Raw genomic sequence first — 21,867 nt, forward strand, 5'->3', positions numbered from 1 at the left:
CTTCCAAGGTAAGTAGAATGTAAGTTATAATTGTTTTTATCTAATTTCATGCTAAAATTTAGGTTCAAATGGAAATTCATAGTTGATCACGGTCATTCTTGAACAATGCTTTTATTAGAATTTATATTTAAGCTTTCAGATTAGCAATATCTCCAACTTTAAAAGCAATATAAGTACGGTTTCCACAGACGGGGGTTAACTTGACCTATGTAGGAATAGACTTAATTCAAAAATATATATACTACTTGTTTAAAAGACAGTTGCATTGAATATTGCTATTTGCAACAATACATTAACACGGCAATTAGTCCTGGCTCAATTGGATAAAATGAGCTAAAATTTTCTTTTTTAGCACATTTTATCCGAACGAACTTGAAACACTAAATACCTTTTTCCTAAGAAATGTATCAAAAATCTGGCTCCGAGGTGTACATCGTCTGAAACTACATCTGCATACCACTGTCCCCCCATACCGGTTTTCCCAGGAAACGCGCCACACACTCGTACATAAACAAGCATCTTATTTTAATAATATGCAAAATACAGCCTCTGACAATATAGTTCAGGGGATGAAGTCAGAAACGGCAGAGTTGGCAAAACAAAGCTCTGCACCTGCATAGCGGCAGGTGTTGATTATCTGCCCCCACTGTTCAGTTGAGTGTCGCTTGTGTGTTCCATGTAAGACTTGTTTTACAAAGCCCTTGTTTATTAAATGAACAAAGGAAGAATTTCAAGTCTGGCTAAACAGCTCATGGAAAAACAGGAGAGTGCTGCAAATTGAACGTCCACCATAATCACAGGATTTCAATCCTCCAGACTTCTTCCTATCCCCACGACGCATACTTGCTTTGAAATTGAAGAAATATGACGATATTCCTGACATCCAACGAACGTGACGAGGCTTTTGAACTTCCTCCCAAAACAAGACATTTGCAGTTTCCAGGACATATATTGCAGATATCAGCGGTGCATAGTTATGACAGGTGACAAGTGTTTTGAAGGAGAGTAAGATAACTTTCAATAATTCACTTACGTTAATGTTTCAGGATTATTCACCGAACTTTTCTGTTAGAGGTTGTAGATTCTAAATTAATACTAGGTTGTCTCACTTAATTCGGCTGAAAAGTTCAAGGAACGACGTACAGGAGCCTTTCGCTATAACACGTTTGTCGGAGGCAGCAGAAGAGGTCGATGCATTCAAAAACACGATGTAACTGAGATCATTATAAAAAATACATAAAACACACTCAGTTCTAATGAACAAATAACTTTTATATGGGAAAGCAAATAATATACTTGATTGCTCCAAAATAGTAGTTCCGGTGTTACATACAATTTACCAATTTAGTGCTAGAAATTCTCAATAGATGCCGATAGTTACACTACATATGCAGAAAATTTGTTTAGTCGCACCCTCTATCGAGTATCTCAATAACTAGAAACACCGGTACCGACAAACTATGGGCTTTTCTTTTGTGATTTAAAAATTTTAACATAAGATTTTAGGAATATAATTTAGAGTCTATATAATTTATAATTAAATTCTGAAAATTAAGTATGATTCATAAACTACTGCTTATTTCAAAAATCAAGAATTATAACCACCAGTATAATTTTTGACTTTAGTTTAAATAAATAATTAAAATAGCATTGATAGCTCACTTTTGCTTCTGATTCGATGCAGTTCCAATACGCTCAGAATCAAGAATTTGAGACTGAGCATTGAAGCTTAAGAGTAATATTTAAACCTGGTCAAAGTGCATGTGGTTCTGATATTTTCCACGTAGAATTGTCATTCATCTAGAAAATTTTTATTCCGTTGAACAGCAATGTTATATCTTTTCTGCCTCTTGTCTTCTGGAGTTATGTGGTTAAATTCTTGTGTCCACGATTGGCTGCCAAGCTCCAGACATCATCTCTATGCTCTTGGCCTGCCGTACACCGCAGTGTTGTGTTTCTTATGTAATCGCGTCGTGTCATGTTGTTTTATGTCCTTGTCTTTCATTAATAATAATTATGTCTTCTGAAACTTCTACCTTTGCAACTGTAGTTGGATTACTAACATGTTCATACTTACATTAAAAATAATTTAGAAATTATAAGAACAAATAAATATAAAAAATGAACATATCAGTTGCTTTTTAAAGGTGAAACAAATTAAAACATTTGAACTTTGTGTAAGAATAATAATACTGTTCCAAACAATACACCTTGGATGTACAGCTTAGTAAAACTCCAATGAATTGATATAAATAGGAAACATCTATGTCTTGTTCGCGTTGACTCAGCAGAAAAGAAAAATATTTTTCTGCGAAGTCATATTTTTACAACTTTAGTGGTTTTAAATTCAATTTCAAAGCGATAATTTTTTTTTTAATTTTATTTATTTATTTTTTTCTTTTTTTTAACTGAACAAACAGTAAGTCTGAGGAAGCGATATGACAGAGTTACTGTCTTACTTTTTTGCAAAATAAATGAGTTTTGGTGTTCATGTAATCCTCAGTAAAAAATAGTGAAAGCAAGCTTGCAGATTTGCCATTTTCTCATCATTGCCATTCATTGCTAATGTTTGTAATGTATTTTTTTTCAGACACCCACGCTCAGCCAAACCATCAACACAAACGCCATCAACTCTCCCTGCGAAACCGCATGCCTCCGCGACCTCCGGTTTAACTACCCCTTCAATGAACTATTGCTGTGGGCAGTTTTGACCAACCGCCAAAAGATGGCGCTCTTCATGTGGCAAAATGGCGAAGAAGCCATTGTTAAGGTAAGTCAAGGGCGGGTTCAAGCAATTTTTATAATTAAAAACTGAGTGTATGCAGTGGCGGATACAGCCGGCGGGCTACCGGGCATTTGCCCGGTGGGCCGGTCATGCTTTGGGCCGATCAACTAACAGAGAGTATTTCGGGCCTATCTACTAACAGCAAAATGTAAATTTTGCGTGCATGTGTTTAGAATTACGTGAATTCGCAAAACACAGCCTCAATTCCTCTTTACGCATGGGCTAAAGCTTGTGAGTGGAAGGAGGCAGGGCCGTCACCAAGAGGGGGAGGGGGTTCTGAAATGGGGCAGTCCAGGTCCAGGGCCTGATTACCACACGGGCTGCCTAGGCCTGGGGCCCCATGTTCCAAAAGGGCTCCACATTTTTCAAAGAATTATGCATAGCATTGCAACGATATGAAAAATACATGTATTTTAAAAAATAATAAAAAATTATGGCTTATTAATTGGAAAAAAACTTCTTTAAAGGGGAATTCTTAAACATTCTGCCAGTAACGAATTTCCTTGGTCACAATTATGAGGGGGCCCAAAGGGGATTCATAAATGCACATAAGTGATCTATATATAGTTGTGTGATTAGACAAAGAGGTCTCCAAATGTGCATTCGTGCTTTAAAAATGTAAATCAAACACTGCATAGTATTCAGGCGGCCTCCAAACTAATGTGGGCCTAAATCCTTACTTTTAGTTTGTCGGGCCCTGGGGCTGCTAATATATTTTTAGTGGTGTAATAAAAAATGAATGAATAAATTTTAAAAAAAAGGGCAACCTTAGCGGTCGTAAAAAGTTAAAATACTTTTGATTTCTTTAACGCTTTTATTTATAAAAGACAACTCAAATTGCTCTAAAATCCAACTTACAACAAGGGCCGACGTAAGGTCATGTCAGCTTAGTTAGAGAATAGGGGCCCGGCTCGGAATTGAACTCGTGCAGAGGGTAAAATATCTTAATGGCAAAAGGTGTAGAAGGAGGCCTATGAAAAACATTGACCTATGTCATTTTTTTCCCCTTTTGCTTTCGGCGACCCTGTTTATAACATTTGGAATAAAAGTGACAAAATATTTTTTCCCGCAAAATTATTTTAAAAAAGTGCAATTTTAAAATACTATTGAGGAGCATGAAAGACTCTACATTATTAAGATTATCAAATCAAAGGACAAAGGCCACCGAAATGTGAGTTTCAAACATTTTTTGAAGAAACAAAGTTTTCTGTACGCTGTACAAACTCACGGTTTCGGGCCCCTCAGTTTAAAAAGAAAATAAGTTGATGAAAACCAATGTCGAAAGAATTCCGATGGTCCCCAGAACCTCCCCCCTCCTCTCCTAATATCATCAAAGATCGTGTAAAATTTAAATTTTTGGACTTCAATTTTGAATAACTTCATAAAAGAACACCGAATCCACTCCCGCCATAACATGGAATTCCAGTTTCGAAAATTTGCTGTAGGAAAACACTCGAACCTCTCTCATTTTTTTTTTTTTAAATTCCCAAAAATGGTCTAAAACTGTGTTTTTAAATTAACAGTATTAAAAATTTTCTGGGAAAGTGCCACATTCCCTCCTCTCTCTCGGCATCATCAATGAAGAACGTTTTAAATCTCGTTTTTAGTGCTTCAATTTCGAAAATTTTCCGGGGTGAGCCTCCTGAAAACTCCTTTTCCTAACATCACTGAAGGTCAGCAAAAATTTCGTTTTTGGAACTTAACTTTCGAGTAACTGCCGGTGCCGAAGTCTTTACGAAAAAAGGCTTTTAAGACTTCAATTTGAAAATTTTCTGGTGGATGGCCTCGGAATCTACCTCGACTTAAAATCACCAAAGATCTTCTAAAACTGCGTTTTCAGAGCTAATATTTTTTTTTAAATTTCAGAGCAGAGCCCTCGGAACCGCTCTTCATAGCATATACTCGAAGATAATTTAAAATTCTGTTTTTGGATTTCCACTTCCGAAAAATTGCAGCAGGAGAAACCCTGAACCTACGATCCCCTAACATCACCAAATATTGCTTAAAATTGAGTTTTTAAGGCTACAATTTCGAAAATTTTCCGGGGGAGAGGCGCCATGGACCCCCCTATTTCAGACTCATTGTTAATCTTTCCATTAAGTTTATATTGCTAATATTTCAATTAGGGCCGCGCCAAGCCTGATCGGCGCCGTTGTGCAAATGTCTTTTGAGCGCCTTTATGTTCTGGTGTTCGAGGGAAATATAGTTAACACCTGGAGAGAGGTTTTGTAGACAAATATAAAATGGAAAAAAAAAATAAGTTTGCAATTTCATTTATACAAAAAATGTGTGAATATATAATTTCGTAATATGGCGTACGTCTTTACTTCACATCTCGAAATTATTCTGAGTTCAGCAGCTCCTCTGATATGCTATATGATGCCTTTTGGAAGAAAAAAATATTTTTATTTAAGTTAATGCCACTTTGAATATCTATCTTATCTCTAATTGATGAATAATTAATAAAACTTTTATGTGTGTCAAAACATAACATTAGCAGTGGCACAACTAAAAAACCGTTTTAGGGAGCACAAATTGAAAAAGAAAAATCTTCTTTAATAAGAGGAGTCCGGGCGTTCTCACCGGAAAAATTTTGGAATTTGTAGTTTGAAAAACGCAATTTTAGACTGTCTTTGGTGGTGTAATGGGAAAAAAAGCTTCAAGGCGGAAGGCGCTCTGCGGAAATTTGTAGAAGTTGAAGCCTTAAAACGTGATTGTATAGGTCATATTTATTGACGTTAGAATACAGAATGGAACTCTGGGATTCTACCCGATCGTTTTATTTTCTTTCGAAAAATAAATGAAAATCAATTACTTTTCTCCCCACCAATTTTTTGAAATTGGACTTCCAAAAATTCAATTATAGACAACTTTGAAGATTTTTACAAAAAGGGAAATCTGGAGCTTCATCCTGATGTTTTTTTTTTTTTTGTTTCAAAATTAAAGTCCTGAAAACCTAAGCAGTATTCTGTGATATTAGGAGAAGTGGTTCAGGGGCTATTCTAACTTAAATTTTTCGAAAGTCATGTTTGAAAAACCTAATTTTTGATAATATTTAAGGAAGGAGGTTCGGAGGCCCTTGCCTGAATATTTTCTGAAATTGAAGTCTTAAAAACGTGATTGTAAGTCCATATTTGGTAACATTAGGGCTAGCAATCTTTCGAAATTGAAGCTCTAAAAACGAAATTTTAAGTGATTTTCGAAAGGAGTTTCAAGCGATGTTGTTTCGTATCCGGGAGCTTTCGCGAAATTGAAGATCTAGAAACGAAATTTGAGACGCTGCGTAATGCTTTTTCTGGGGGGGGAGGGGGGAGATTCCGCAGAGTAGCATTTTAAAAACTTTATTTTCAGGCAAACTAGAAAAAAAAAAAAAAGAAATAGGACGGAGCTGGAGTAGGTAACCAATTCGAAGAAACTAAAGTTTTACCCCAACCTCATCATTCGCTCCCCCTGTCAAAAGTAAATATTTTTGAAAAACATTCAACCAAGCATTCTGGAGGGGATGGGGCACGGGGCGGTGCATTCAAAAGGGGTACTCTCTGGACCCTTCCCTCCCTCTGGTTGCGCCACGGAACAGGAGGGTACTAATTATGTTTCTAAATTAAAGGATAATATTGCAAAGGATATTCCGCCTTAAATATGAAACTGAAACTTGCCGTTAAAACGAATACTTCTAACTTACAAAATCGTTAAAAAGACATTGAATTTAATATCAAAAAAAAAAAAAAAACACACGCACACACACACATTGTCCGAAGCTCTTTCTTTTATTTAATACACAAATAGAGGGGAAGAAAAAGGGGGTGGAGGAATTAAGTAATTATGGTCAAGTCTTTACTTTTTGGAACTAAAAAGTTATCTAAACTATTGTTTACAATACATGCATAAACGCACAAATAAATAATATGCAAATGTGCTTACTGTATTTTTTAATGTATGATAACATGATGCAGTGGAGTTATCACGAACATTAGTTAAAAATGACAAAAAGACATATTGCACGGAATTATAATATAACATATTCACCGCAAGAACCAAAATGGGGATCAGCAAATTTCTTGTGCTGCTTTGTATGCTCAACCTTGTGAAATTATAGGCATACCGAAATAAAATTCATGGCTCCACATACCGTTGCCTCAGAACAACAAGATATCAAATCCTAGAAATAACGCTAAGATGTCTTGCTCTGAGGTTACGAGATGAAAAAAAATGCTAATGTATGCATTAATCAACATCATTTGTTTTCAACGTAAAAAATTGCACTTTTGAATAGCATATTCAGACACAACAAGGCAATTTTTGTTTTTCCTTATAGATAGGCAGCAAGGAGGATTATTTGTTTTAATGAGCAGTATAATTTCACAGGCACTCTTTCATAGATATAATGAAAAGTTCAATTTTATTTTTTTTGGTTGGAGCGTTTCTCTCCCATTTGAAGCATTTTTGATTGGTTGAGCTCGGCGCCTTTTTGACTCTGGCGCCGTCGTGCGCCGCACGACCTTGCACATAGGGACGGCGCGGCCCTGACTTCAATGACTCCCAAAAGCCAGAAAGCTAAGTCCACTTTCTCTCTTTGTATTGATACATGCGTTTGAAAAAAAAAAAAATTAAGGAATTGCCAAACTCGTACCCTACCCCTCCCACCAGGTTTTTGACCTCATATCGAGTCTAGGGGTCGTCAGGGTATGGCAGTATAAAAAGGAAATGTTTATGACAGGGCCCCAGTAATGTGTGTTTGTGTCGAGGGACTCATCACGTTCTAAGACGGCCCTAGTCTTTCACCCATGAACATCGCTAGATCCGTTTCATAAAACAGGGCAATTAAGTTACTTGTCATGATTGCAGAAAAGGACATACTAAACAAGCAGTGTTATCATTACGGAAATATTCGATCAAGTTCCGGGCATTATAAAAATACTTAAATGGAGAATTACAATCACAAATTTTCCCCAAAATAAGGTTTAGCTAATACTGTGTCAATTTTTTCAACATTAAAGTGCAGAAGTGTTCCTATCTGTTAAATTTCGTTTAACTAAAACATATTTAGTTGTTAAGAATAATTTCCTCATATTGAAGTGATATCCCAATTGTTAGGTAAAATTTAATATCTATAAGAGCTATGGGGCCGCTACATCTCCTAATTCCAGGGCCGATTTTTTCAACCAATCCGCCACTGAGCGTATGCATCATGTATGTACCTATGTATCTATGTACGTGCTTATGTATGTATCTATATGTGAGTTACTTCTCCCGAACGCCAGTGAACTGACCATCGAACCAGGTATCGATAGATTTGTAATTTTCCCGTCTTTATGTTTGGCCATTTTACATAATCCTACGACAATAATTAGAGGAGATATCAATTTAAAACAATTAATAATGATACTTAAATTTCGACATAAAATCCCTATTTTTCGAAGGCTTTCTACCATTCAAATTATTACTCAGTGCTTCATCTCAACTTTCCGTAACAATGCTTTTATTAAAACTTGTAGAAGAAAGTCATTGAGATGAAAGATCTGTTGCTATTTTTTTTCTCGAATATAAATAAATAAAATTCTGGTTTTTGTTTTGATGCTTTTCTTGTAGTCGGGGGGTTTGAAATGTTTCCTTTTTGGTTATTTTTCGCAGTCTGCCGCAAAATTTTACTGTTTTTTTTTTTTAAATTTAAGCCTGATTGCTGAACACGCGTCACTTAATATAACTTTTATTTTTGAAGTAGACCGTGCAAAGACGGGCGACATAGCTCGCAAAATAATAAAATACACTGGGGGACACTCGAGTTCAGGCCCTGATTTCCACAAGTGCAAGTGGGGCATTTGCCCAATTTTATTCGTATTTTTTTGGTATTGTATACAGTAGTATCGTTTTATACTTATATAGTTCCGATTTTCCGCGGTTTTCGCTTGTCCGCGGTTACCTTGCCACCCTATTTCGCGGATAATCAAAAGTTACCTGTGGGTTTTAATGATGATTCTCCGATATGTCGAAGCTTGCTTTTGTGAAAAACTTGTCGTTGTTTAATATATGTAGTCACATAGTACGATAATGGATATGAAAGATTCAATTAAAAAAATAACATTCAAGGAGTAGATTAGACATCGTTTTCCAACAACTACTGCACAATTTGTGAGAGAAATAAACTATTGCTGAAGATAAATTAATTACTTCTCAGATAGCACTACTGAAATCAGTTTTCCGAGTAGACTAACGTTATCTACAGGTTGTCCTGAAATAGACTGACTGTTTTCAAAAATTTATAACAGAGAAGCGGTTATTGATAAAGAGCTAATTCTTGCAGTAAATTCTTGTAGTGGGCCGCAATTTTAGTTCAAATTTTTTTCAATAAATTTCGCATAGCCCAGGTAGTAAGTGGACATTCAATAATTACGTAAGGGTCCCGAGAAAAAGGGGGGATTGGAAAATTTTCTATATAACCTTACTTTGGGGGGGGGGGGGTCAAACCCACATTTACGTAATATTTTTCCAAGTCGATATTTTATGTTAGAGATCGAGCGGTTAAGTGGTTTGGCAGGGATTATATTTCATATGCGCCTGGAAGTTAAAAATAACGGATTAGGAAAAGTTTTTTTGAGCAATCACGATTGCTTATTGCTTTCATTTGACTGTCCTTGGCGTTGTGGTTCCATTTTCAGCTTGGACCAGGGCTGCAGCACCACCGTCCACCGGCGGCGGCGCGGCTGGTCCTCAGCACTGTCCACCGGAATCCACTTTGGCTGGGCGGTGGCGTCCATGTCCTACACACGCATGCTCATATACACTCCCCTACGTGCGCACGCCTTTACATACATACACACACAACTATACACACGTAACCACCCAGGAGGAGGGACATGCTTGGGGGGGGAGGCCGTTTCTAGAAACAATAACTTTAATCAGTAGGGTCTTGTCGCAACTCGTGATTGCGAAAAACATAATTTGAATTCAAAGTTTCGGAATTCAAATTAGAATTAATTGGGGGAAGTAGGTCACAGATTTTACTTTTTTTTTTTTTTTTGCAAAGAAAAATGGTGTAAAATATAATAAAAGAATCGCACTGTGTATGGCGTGCTTTATTTTTAACTTGTATCGTGTCATATGCAAAAAAAAATAAAGAGGAAATGACGAAAAAACATCCAGTCTATATGATCTGAATTGATCTCGTTTTAACTGCTTTAATTTATTTCCTTTGAAATTTAAAAAATAGAGGTCAATCATTATTTTAAAAGTGTTCTTGGTTTGTAGATTGTTTAACCTATTTATGTTTAAGATTATTTAAAAACTTACTCTTAACTACTGCTAAATGGTATTCCAAAGACTATAGATGTTTATCTAATAATGTGATGATGGTAATATCTGTAACTCAGAGTCAGACTGACGTAAGTCCAAAAATTGCGATTTTCCGTTTGTTAGTGCATTTTACGTAGAAACCTATTCTGCATCGAGCCCTGTGAGCGTAATTCTGAAAAAAAAAATCTTTTTCAATTTTTTTACCAGGGTTAAAGGAGCGTGCGTCCCATTTCTTCCATGCGCCAGAAAAAAGTTTTCCTGTCTCCTGTAAAATTACCATAATGTGACGTATGTCCTTCTGGCTCTGAGGTACTGGTATGTAGTTGGCAGAAATAAAATAAAATTACTTATCTGTTGAAAAATAAAAATCTTCGATGTACGTCAAACTGGGAGTTTTATTGTAACTGATCCTTTTCTAACAACATTTTATTGTTTTGAGAAACGAAATGGAATCTTACTTAAGAAAGAGGGGAGAAGGGGTTTGAAAAATTTTACGTACTCTTACATGGCGGTAGTGTTGAGGTCAAAAATTGACAAAATCATCCTTGCGTAATTAATGAATGGTCCCTAAGCCTGTAAGTAAAAAAAGAATAGAAATTCACCGATCTTTCCTCTGATTGCGACATGTGATTTCAGCCGATGGTAGACATTTTGAAAATACTGTTGTGTAATTTTATTCATTAAAAATATTTTTTGAAAATTATGATGTAATCTTCTATCTTTCTTTGATTTACGTGCTTACTGTCGGCAGCGCCATCTATTGGAAAACTTTTTAACTATAATTTGCTACTCTGGGTGGAAAAAATTTACTGGCCGCCACATGAATTTTTAGCAAGAATTTTTTTCTTTATCCATTTCCCTGTTATAAATTTTTCAAAACAGTCAGTCTATTTCAGGACACCCTGTATGAAGAAAATCACTGTACAATTTGAACACCTGATATACTACCACGTATCAGGGCTTAATTTCTCACAAAATAAGTGACCCCTATAGAGTTTGAAACCTCTTTTCATGCATAACTAGTCTGAATTCCAAGAAATATATAAAAAGTCTCACAAAACTGAAAAAGGCGGGGCTTAGTTCTCGAAAACTTCTATGCAAATTAAGACTTCTATGCCGTGACTGTGTTTTTCAAAGAATAATGAATGGCAGGATTTTATAATAGATATTTCTACGTGCAGATGAAAAATAAGAAACAGCACAGAGTTTGAATGGAAAAAAAAAACAGGAAAATAAAAAATGATTAATTATCAGCATATTTATTTTTTATGTGACTACCAGTCATATTTATAACAAACTATCAATATATATGCAAGAAGACTTTCCATGTTGAGAATGAAATTACTTGATTTCAAAATTCTTGCAAAACTCTCTGAATTACAGGTCAGAGGGTCTGGAATAGAAGTTTAAATTTTTCGTAGAGTGTGAATTGACCTAATACATCGATCCTCGCTAAAACCTGGGCTGCGGAGTCAGAAGGAAAATGGTTGACTCCGATTCCGGTTTTTAAATTTCAATTTTTTTTTTCAAATCATCCCTCTTATGGGAAGGGGGAAAACCCCTAAACAGAGATTGAAATATGAATTCCTTTTAATGAATTTTTCGTGTTGTATTTTGAAAATCAAACTATCCAATAGGTGCGATCTATAAAGTGAGATTACTAAAAAGTCCCATTTTTAAAAACAAATTGAAAAGGATTTTCTCCCCTTTAATGTTTAACAAACAGATACTGATCAAATCCTGTGCTTTCAATTTTGAAAGCACACAGAAGAGAGAGAAAAAGTTTTGAGGGGAAAAAAAAAAAAAAACTTTTGTGCTAAGTAAAAAAAAATTTCTTGAGAGACCCCTCCCCCTCCTGGGGGACACCCATCTAGTGGGTGACACCTCAACTTAATTTCAGAGTTTTTAAAAATTGAAAAAATTTAATTCTGAAAAAATTCCCCAATAATAAATCTTAAAATTCATCTTGAAAATTTCAACAAAAATACTGCACTATATTGCGGAGAGAGGTCGGGTACATGTACCGCATTGCCCCGCATTATCCGGCATGCCGGGAAAAAGCGAGGTTGACCAGCATGCCGGGAAATTTCAATTTTCCGGCATACCGGATACTTCGAGGTTTATTTTGCAACAAATCAAAAGTAAATTTCTCCATTCATGTTCCAATCAGAGAGCAAACCACTGTAAGGAAAAAAATAAATAAATCCCGAGAGTAACCTTATTTCAAAAAAAAAAAAAAAAAAATGTGTATTGCAAAAAATGCTAAATACAATATGGGGAAGCCCCAAAAATTTGTTTATTTTTATGTGAATTAATCACTTGGTGCTAATTTAAACAATTTAAAGAAATTAGAATCGAACTTCTAGGCATGTCACATTGGACAATAGCTAATCCTCAGAGAGGAGGTGTGCTTCCACTGGCAATGTGTATTGCAAAAAATTCTTGTTATTTATGGTAGGCCATTATTGATGGATTTAATTATGCTCCAATGAAGTAATAATTTCAGAAACAATTATCGTTACTGCGATTTGTTCCTAATTTTTTTAAATAAATTATTTTATGTTCCTTTTAGAGGGGTAAGTTTAACATTTATTTATTAAATAGCTATGGTAAATTCTCTAGCACTAGTTTAGGGGAGGTAACTTACTCCTTAAATGTTTGCTTACTTAGTTTAAATTTATTTTTAATAAAATTATTCGTTGTTAAACAATATTTTCTTGTAAAATAGCAAATGACATTGTTAGTAAATATTTTTACAAAATTAAACTGTTTATGAATACTAATAAGATATGTATAGAACTTATATTCATTTTTAAGCAAAACATATTTTTTATAGTATTATTTTTTTTTTCCTAACCTGATTTTTCCGGCATGCCGGAAAGGACCAGGCAAGTGTTATTGAAAATCTGGTGACCATCGAATTTGGCGGCATGCCGGATAATGCGGGACAATACGGTATGTCTGGAGTAAATTTTACACAAAATGCGGCGGTATACAGCTTTGTACGAATCAAGGAGGATAGAAGTAATCTTCTGTCCTTCTTGGTACGAATAGCTTTAACTATACCTACATTTCTTGGCTCAATTTTTAATTTTAATTTTTTTTATTGGCAGCTTCAGAATTAACCTTAATATGAAGACTTTAGGATTAACTACAACTATTGAGTGTTGTGACCAATAAATCATGTACTAATTTTATTTTGTACTTTTCAGTGTTAACCAAGCTTTCTTAGATAAAGTTTTTAGAATGAAAAAAACATTTACAGTGGCTCCCAAAAGTGTTCGTACACCTTGAAATTTTGTAGTAAAACCAAAATAACGCAAAACTGAATTTGAATATGAAGTCCAATTTTTTTTCACACCATTCTTATGCCATTCTGAATAAAACTCAGTAGTTTTTTTCAAAATATTGCCAGATTTTATTTTTGAAATTTGTCAAAAAATGAAGAGACGAAGAAATAATACGCCACAAAAGTCGTCGTACACTCAAATTTTTTCGAATAAATTCATGATTAAAACTATCATATGTCAATTTTTTTATTATTTTTGCATTGTGTTGACCCTTAAAAGTCATTTGGCTTTATTTTTTTGTTTATTTATTCCTTAATATTGTGCTTATTACTTTAAAATGACTGGTATTTGAAAAACACCACAAACATCATTCGAAATTTGAATTGTTTACTCACAGTAGCGGTAAATTGGTTTGAAATGTCTCTAAATTAGGTAATTTATACCATTCTATAGTGAAGTGCTTGATAAAATGCTTTAAAGACAAGAATAGGATCGAAAACACGGTAAGAAAAGGTCAACTGGCAAAGTTAACAATGCGTGATCGGAGGTTTACAGTTAAAAAAATTATGAAAAATACACATTTGAGTGCTGAAAAAATTTCTGCAGAATTGAATGAAACATTTTACGTTTAATTTTCACCTAAAATTGTTCGCCAAGTTTTCTGATTAACTGGATTAAATGGGACCTCTTCCTGCAGAAATTTTCTTGTTCGTGCGAATAACAGTAAGCTTACGCTTTCCGTCGCAAAATCAATGATAAATAAGCTCAAAACGTTTTGGAACAACGTCTTACTTATAGATGAAAATAAATTTAACATTTTGGGTTAAATTGTTGTATAATTGTAAATAAAAGAAAAAATGAGGAATTTAATCTGAAGAACTTAGTTGGATCAGTTAATCAGGACGGTGAAAGTGTTTTAATGTGAGGGTGCATTACAGCATCAGGAGTTGGAAATTTGGAATTTTTTGATTAAATAATGAATTATGCTGTTCATTTAAATATTTTAAAAAGCAATTTTAAACTATTAGCCCAAAATTTGGTAATCGGAAACAACTTTGTTTTTTATCGAGATAACGATAAGAAGCACATAACACGTTTGCGTTTGGTGCCTCAAAAATTGTCCTTAAGCTTAGAAATACCCCCTCAATCTTCAGATTTGAACTTAATGTAACATATTTAGAGATATCTGGGGGCTAGATTACGAAAATACAGCTTTGAAGCGAAAATAGAGCTAGAAACAGTAAGACTCAAACTGGGGTTGAACACTTACTCAGAAATTACGCAAAAAAAGAAAGAAAAAACAATGAAATCTATTCCCAGACGTTTAAAAGCTCTTGTTGATACTGCATGATGTTCTACTAAATAATAACTTTGTAAAAAGTTAGATTATTTACTAATTTTTTGACATTTTTTCAAAGTGTACGAAGACTTTTGTGAGATAAAATTTACGGCAATTTTTGGTTTTTGATTTTTTAAAAATTATGTTTTAATGTTTTATTAAAAATTTTCATGTAGTTTTGTTAAATATAGATCATAGATCTTATAATAAAATACCTATTCCGAAATATTAATTCTAACCAATGGATAATGGCCTATTTCTTTGAAAATCGTAGGTGTACGAACACTTTTGGGAGCCACTGTATATTTTATCGGATCTTTTGGATTTGCGATTTCGTACCAACACTCTTTTGAATTTACCAAGCACCCTGAGAAGTTTCCCGACTTTCTCAAGCGATACAAACATTCCTTTTACTATTTTCTTATTAGTAGGTATTTATACATGTAATCAAATTAATAGGTAGTCAATTTTTTAAAAAATGCAAGGAGTCAGTGAAAATTAAAGAAAAAAAAGAAACTTGGAGTCGGAATCGGCATGTTTTTGAACGACTCCGACTAATTTACCCCAAAATCAGTCCGACTCCACAGCCCTGGCTACAACTTGACTTACGTGGAGTAGATAGAACACGAGGAGCTTCGTGTCGTTGGGGTGCAAGCATTGCATCGAATGCCAGAAGGTCGTAGATGCCATTTCCTCCATTAGAGTCGTAAATCTTTCTTGTGTTGTCTTATATGTTGGTAAAGATATGCAACCTTTCGAAGCAATGACACCCCATATCTTCATAGCAATTATTAACTACTAGAAATAGCCCGTCAAGGTATGACGGATGAAAATTGCTTCAACATTTGAACGATGCAAATGACTGTTTGGTGATATTTTGATAGTTGAAATTTTAACCCCAACTCTAGTGGATGAACCCTCAACTCTAGTAGATTGCGTTCATTATTGACCATTTTTTCATTTCTTCATTCTTCTAAAATGACTGTGTTACCAGTAAAACAGTTAAGTTACCGGATCCAGTTCAGCCTTGTCAAAATGAAGCATTTCACCGCATGTCAGACAGTACCAAAAATTAATTATCAAATTATCATGCTATGGCGCGAGCTTCATTGTTGATGACGTAAGAGCGTTACTCGAACAGTGAATTCCCTATTACAATATAAATTAAAAAAAATAGAATACTTTATTTTTTGAGGAAAAAGCTTAATTTAACAAAATATAAGAACATAATAGGTATTTTAATCAACTTGCCGCCTTTATTAGACACTAAAGGGTACATAACACTTCAAATAAACTTAAGTAAAAATTATCTTAGACAGAATTATCCAAAAGTTTATAGTGGTGATATTTTACATTAAGTTAAAAAAATAGAATATTAAAATTAAAATTTGAAAAATATATTTAAACGAAACAATATCAATATTCCGCAGCTTCATTTTTTGTAAGAATCACATCTTTAATCCTTTCATATTTAAATTCCACCAGCTGTTTACCTTCAAGGCTACTGATACTGTTTCAATAGCCTGTTCAATGCAGAAAAGAGTTCAGCTTTGTTAACGGGCTCTAGGTCTTGAATCTTTTTCTTTAGATTTGACGAAGCCACAAATTTTGAATGGTGTTGAGATCGGTAGAGTTGCTTGGCCAATTTAATACAGAAACCCTTCTTTCTGCTTAAAATCTGTGAGTCGATTTAGAGATGTGATACGAAGCGGAATCTTACAGAAAGTTAAATGTGGCACTGAATGTGTCCTTGTTGTGCCTCAGAAGAGATTATCATGCAATAATCCAGTATATCTTGAATAAAAAGCGGAATAAACATTGTTTTACGGCACATGCAATTGTCCAGTTTCAGCAACTCTCATGCCTCTCCGTACCATAAAGGATGTCTCAGTTTAAGAGAACGTCTTACACAAGTTTTCTGAAGCGCTTCGCTTTTCTAATATCAAACCCAAACACCTCTATCTGCTACAGATATTTCAAATAAAAATTCATCACAGAATAAAAAAATTGCTCAGACTTGTTGCCGCTAGATAAGCTTCTCTTTTCTCCAGGAGAGTTGGACACTAGGGTGGAGTGAAAAAAACGAAATTGAGAAATATGTTTAGCCTGTATGTGGAAAAATTGCCTCTTACCAAGCCTATTTATCATACAAAATTTCAGCTAAATCAAACAATATCTTTAGCTGCCCATTTGAGGTTCAATTTTAAGAATTTAGCCTCATTTTTCACCAAACTCGCGAAAATGAGCTGATAAAATATAATTATCTCTCATTTGAATCTATGAATGGTTGAAATTGAACTCTGGAGAATTAAATACTTAATCTATAGTTAGTTGAAAGACCTAAGTAATTGCGAAATGGCTTTCAAATGTGACTCAAAAGCGCACATCGCATATGCTGTCTCAGCTCTGGTTTGTTCTTTCTTTGAGTTCACGGCTATCAACGGGATTCTTTTTCTAGTTTGTTGTATTTCTTATTTAAAATTTTCTATTTATTATTATTTCAAACTATTAAGTTATAATTTCAAATGTAAATTAAAAGGCTGTTTTTACATATTAACAGTTTGAAAAGAAGGAAAAAAAAACACACAATTAGAAGTCAAGATTTTTCTTCACCAAAGTAAATGAGATAAGCATCAAGCAGCTGAATTCCATTGAAATATATCGAAGCAATCTTGCATTCTTAAACATAGTTACCCAGTTCAGCCATTTATCCCCTTAAACACTCTTGAGAGCTCAACCAGTTCTCTCATGCGTTTTCTACTGTTGGCCAGAATTGACCAACATAATGTTTTCTTGACGTTACTGTATTCTATTCTATACGTTATTCTATTACACTGTAAAAGTATTCACTTCCAATAATACACGATGAATTAGGTTTTATTTTATAGAGTATGTATGCTATAATAACATATTCTGTTGAAACTTTCACGTTCTCTGATATGCATTTTCTTGAAATATATAACCGAAAAGATCTATTAGCTGTCGTTAGCATTCTAATGAATGTATTCTTTCTTAACTCTGAATTATTACTTCAAATTAAAATGAAGATTGTTTTTACATGTAAACAATACTTGAAAAGAAAAAAAAAACGATTTCAGTAATTTTTTCCATTTATTATTTTTTGAATTAAATACCTGAAATATTTCTTCTTTTTATTTGCTTGTGAGATTAATTTCTAACATTTCTGCCCTATTAAGTGCTTTATTTCTGGCCGATTTGATACTTTTTATTGACACTCAAGCAGTTTCAGAAAATTTTTAGTTATAAAATAATCTTAGGAATAATAGAAGTAGTTGAGCGCCGTTTATTATCCCGAAGAAACTACTGGAACCAAAGATATCATTTTTTAAAATTGGCGTACAAATGTCGCATAAAATTGATTGAATTTTCAGTTTTTTCTAGGTAACGTATTGCGTAACATTTCAGTATTTACTTATTTCGAAAATACTTTTATTTATTTATTTATTTATTTATTTATTTTTTTTTTTTTTCATTTTTCCAATGTTTCAGTCTTAAAGGAGCGTAGCTAAATATTCTACGAAATTTCAACTAATGCACTGACAGATATCCCAGACCATAGGATCGTTCATGCGTGTGCGTATGTGAGGGGAAGGGGGGTTCAATTTTCAGCATGATTCCCTCTCCTTAATGTGGTAGTCTGTATCTGCGCCTGTCCGATAGATCAGTCTCAAGTATTATAAATGCTGCTTTAAAAGATATGGGAAAGGTTACCAAAGAAGATTAAGCCAAGGTAATTGATCGTAGCAAAATCAGAAGGTAAAGAAGAAAAAAAAAACATTGACTTGAAAAGGAAAATAAAAAATCACCCTCTTCAGCAGAATATGATGTACTTTGACGGTCGAAGAGGCAATACTTTGATTCAAATTAAGGACTGAAAAAATAGAGCTAGAAAGACAACATAAGACCAAGTTGTTTCACTTTACTCTTGTAAACTGTATCAAAATATGCTGTACCGTACCCTCCTGTGTCTTGTAGTTCTCATAAGATTAAGATAAGATAACAGCATTTTGAAAGAAAAATATTGATGTTTCTAAGTTACGAGCTATGGGTTAAGTGCAAACAGGGATTAGAACACGGTTTTTGAAAATGGAGTTATAAGGAAATTGAGATTTACATTGGACGTTCATTGCAGTGGTTTATTTGTTAGTTACAAACAAATGAATTACCATTACGCCAGATACTATAACATTAGGGTGGGAAAACATCTGGCCCAAAGGGATATTGTTTAGAAATTGTGGACAAACTAGAATAATGTTAAAAGATGACTGTGGTAAACTTGGTACAGATCAATGGTATGTCTACGAAATATGGAATATAATTTCGAATGGAAATATTTCAATCAGTTTGTTAAGAAAGAATAGTAATTGCAGAAGGCTAACGAAAGCTAATAGATCTTTTCGGTTACATATTTCAAGAAAATGCCCTTCAGAGAACGTGAAAGTTTCAACACAATATGTTATTAAAGTATACTCAATTATATTAAACCTAACTCATCATGTATTATTGGAAGTGAATACTTTACAGTTTAATAAAATAACGTATATATCTCATTTACTTTGGTGAAGAAAAATCTTGACTTCTAATTGTGTTTTTTTTCCTTCTTCTTTTCAAACTGTTTATATGTAAAAACAGCCTTTTCATTTACATTTGAAGTTATAACTTAATAGTTTGAAATAATAATAAATAGAACATTTTAAATAAAAAAGACAACAAACTAGAACAAAGAACCCCGTTGATAACGGTGAACACAAAGAAAGGACAAACCAGAGCTGAGACAGTATATGCTATGTGCGCTCTTGATGCATATTTGAAAGCCATTTCGCAATTACTTAGGTCATTCTACTAACTATATATTAAGTATTTAATTCTCCAAATTTTCTTTTCAACCATTCGTAGATTCAAATGGGAGATAATTATATTTTATCAGCTCATTTTCGCAAGTTTGGTGAAAAATGAGGCTAAATTCTTAAAATTGAACCTCAAATGGGCAGCTAAACATATTGTTTGATTTAGCTGACATTTTAAATGATAAATAGGAAATAAAGTGAAAATGAGAAAGGTGAAAATAAACAATGTATTCAAAAGGCGTAGCCATGGAAACGCGAAAATGACATGGTTAACAACTTGAATGGGGATGAGATTTTTTGAAATTAATTTAAAAAGTCTTATAACTTTTTTTTCCTTTGGAAATAGAAGCTAAGTTTTTCGACCACGGGTCAAGAGAGATCTGAAGGAAAAAATGTCGCTTTTTCCAATGGTGTCAAAAAGAAAACTGTGGTACATTTCATTCACTTTTTATTGATATATTTAATGAAGGAAGTTGTGCCTAAATTTCAGCTAAGCCTAAAAAAAATTCCAGCTAAAAACGCAAATAATTCTCGCCGCAATTAAGTTAGAGCATTGGAACGAATTGAGTAGAACGCGGAAAATTCTACCCTGTCCAAAGATGTGAATATTAAAATGTGCAAGTAATTTTTCAATCCCATATTCGAGAATGTATGTGAAAATTGGTCCTAAATTGGAAAAAAAAAGAAGTACTCGTCGAATTTTTTTCGAACTGGTTTTCAAAACTTTCCGGGGCATAAAGAAAGATACTGTGAAAATTTCAGCGAAATCGACCGGGTAGTTCTCGAGCTTTGCGCGTTCACACTAACAGACGCTTTTCGGATGTTTTATTTTATATACACTGCTCGACATTGAAAATGCAACACCAAAGAAGGAGTGTTCAGAAATATATGCAAATTTTAGAGTAGATATACATTACTGAATTATGTAAATGGTGTGAAATGCGCAACTCTCCGACTTCGTGAAGTAAGATATAAGGGAAGGAACTTGCAAAATGAACAATATTCGTGTCGTTATTTCTGACTGGAGAATCATCGAAGAAATTTTGTTTTTGTCTTGGAGGATACGTGTGACACGAGAGAATGCCAGGCCGACGTCAACGGAGGCACTTCCAGCAAATAGACGATTTTACGAGGGGTATGGTGATCGGACTGTTAAGGGAAGGTTGGTTCGTAGGTCAAATCGCAGCTGATACCCACATGGATGCGAGCACGGTGCATCGGCTGTGCCGAAGATAGTTTGAACAATGAAATGTGGCAAGATTGAGGGGTGCAGGAGCAGCCAGAGTGACATCAGAAAGCGTGGATCGACGCATCCACCGACAAGCTGTAGCAGACCAACAAGTCACTTGTTTCTCGAGTCTGCAGGAGGTGCAAGAAACCCTAATTTTTCCCGTGCCAACCAGAACCATTTCCCGTCGTTCGGTCGCACGTGGGCTGCAATCTCGGCGTCCGCTAAGAAGATTGCCATTGACCCTACAACATAGACAGCAACGTTTAGTATGGTACCGGACTAGAGCGACGTGGATGACAGAATGGCGAAATGTCGTGTTCTCAGATGAATCCCGCTTCTGTTTATCCAGTGATAGTCGCCGCATACGTGTGTGGCGTCGACGTGGAGACAGATCTAATCCGGCAGTTACTGTGGAACGTCCCACCGCACGACAACGTGATATAATGGTTTGGGGCACAATTGAGTACAATTCCATTTCACCTCTAGTTCGTATTCAGGCCACTATGACTGCCCAACGATACTTGGATAATGTGCTGCGGCCAGTGGCAATCCCTTACCTTCAAAGGCTACCTGGCTACCTAATGAAATTTTTCAGCAGGATAACGCGCGACCACACAGTGCTCTCACTGCCAACATGCTCTCCAAGGCACACAGATGCTTCCGTGGTCACTATACTCTCCTGACCTGTCACCAATCGAACATGTGTGGGATGTGATTGGACGCCGTTTGTAGACTCTGTCCCAGCCTCGTTCAGAAGACGAACTGTGGCAAATGGTTGAAAAGGAATGGAGAGCCGTCCCTCTGGACACCATCCGCACCCTTATTGACTCTATGCCTGAACGTGTTTCTTCGTGTATAGCTCTCCGCGGTGGTCCTACATCCTACTGAGCCGACGCCGTTCTCGCTCTGTATTCTGCCTATCATTTTGAAATTAAGATTATTTATTATTCCTTGCTGTCTCTGTCTTTTTTTTCGATTTTCATCACTTTCTGACTACTCCATCTTGAGCTTATCAATATTATTTTTGTAATTGAAGTCAAAAATCATACTGGTAGTTATAATTC

At 34.8% G+C, this 21,867-nt stretch overlaps 1 protein-coding gene across 1 annotated transcript in view; it reads left to right on the forward strand.

Annotated features, from left to right (window-relative positions):
• LOC129229933 (transient receptor potential cation channel trpm-like) overlaps positions 1–21,867 on the forward strand; it is a 766,163-nt gene that overhangs the window by 695,467 nt on the left and 48,829 nt on the right. Inside the window, exon 14 of the mRNA XM_054864315.1 lies at positions 2,591–2,770. Within this exon, the coding sequence (XP_054720290.1) occupies positions 2,591–2,770 (180 nt within the window). The remainder of the gene's footprint in view (positions 1–2,590; positions 2,771–21,867) is intronic.

This window comes from Uloborus diversus, chromosome 9 (assembly GCF_026930045.1).
Source record: "Uloborus diversus isolate 005 chromosome 9, Udiv.v.3.1, whole genome shotgun sequence".
Taxonomy (NCBI): domain Eukaryota; kingdom Metazoa; phylum Arthropoda; class Arachnida; order Araneae; family Uloboridae; genus Uloborus; species Uloborus diversus.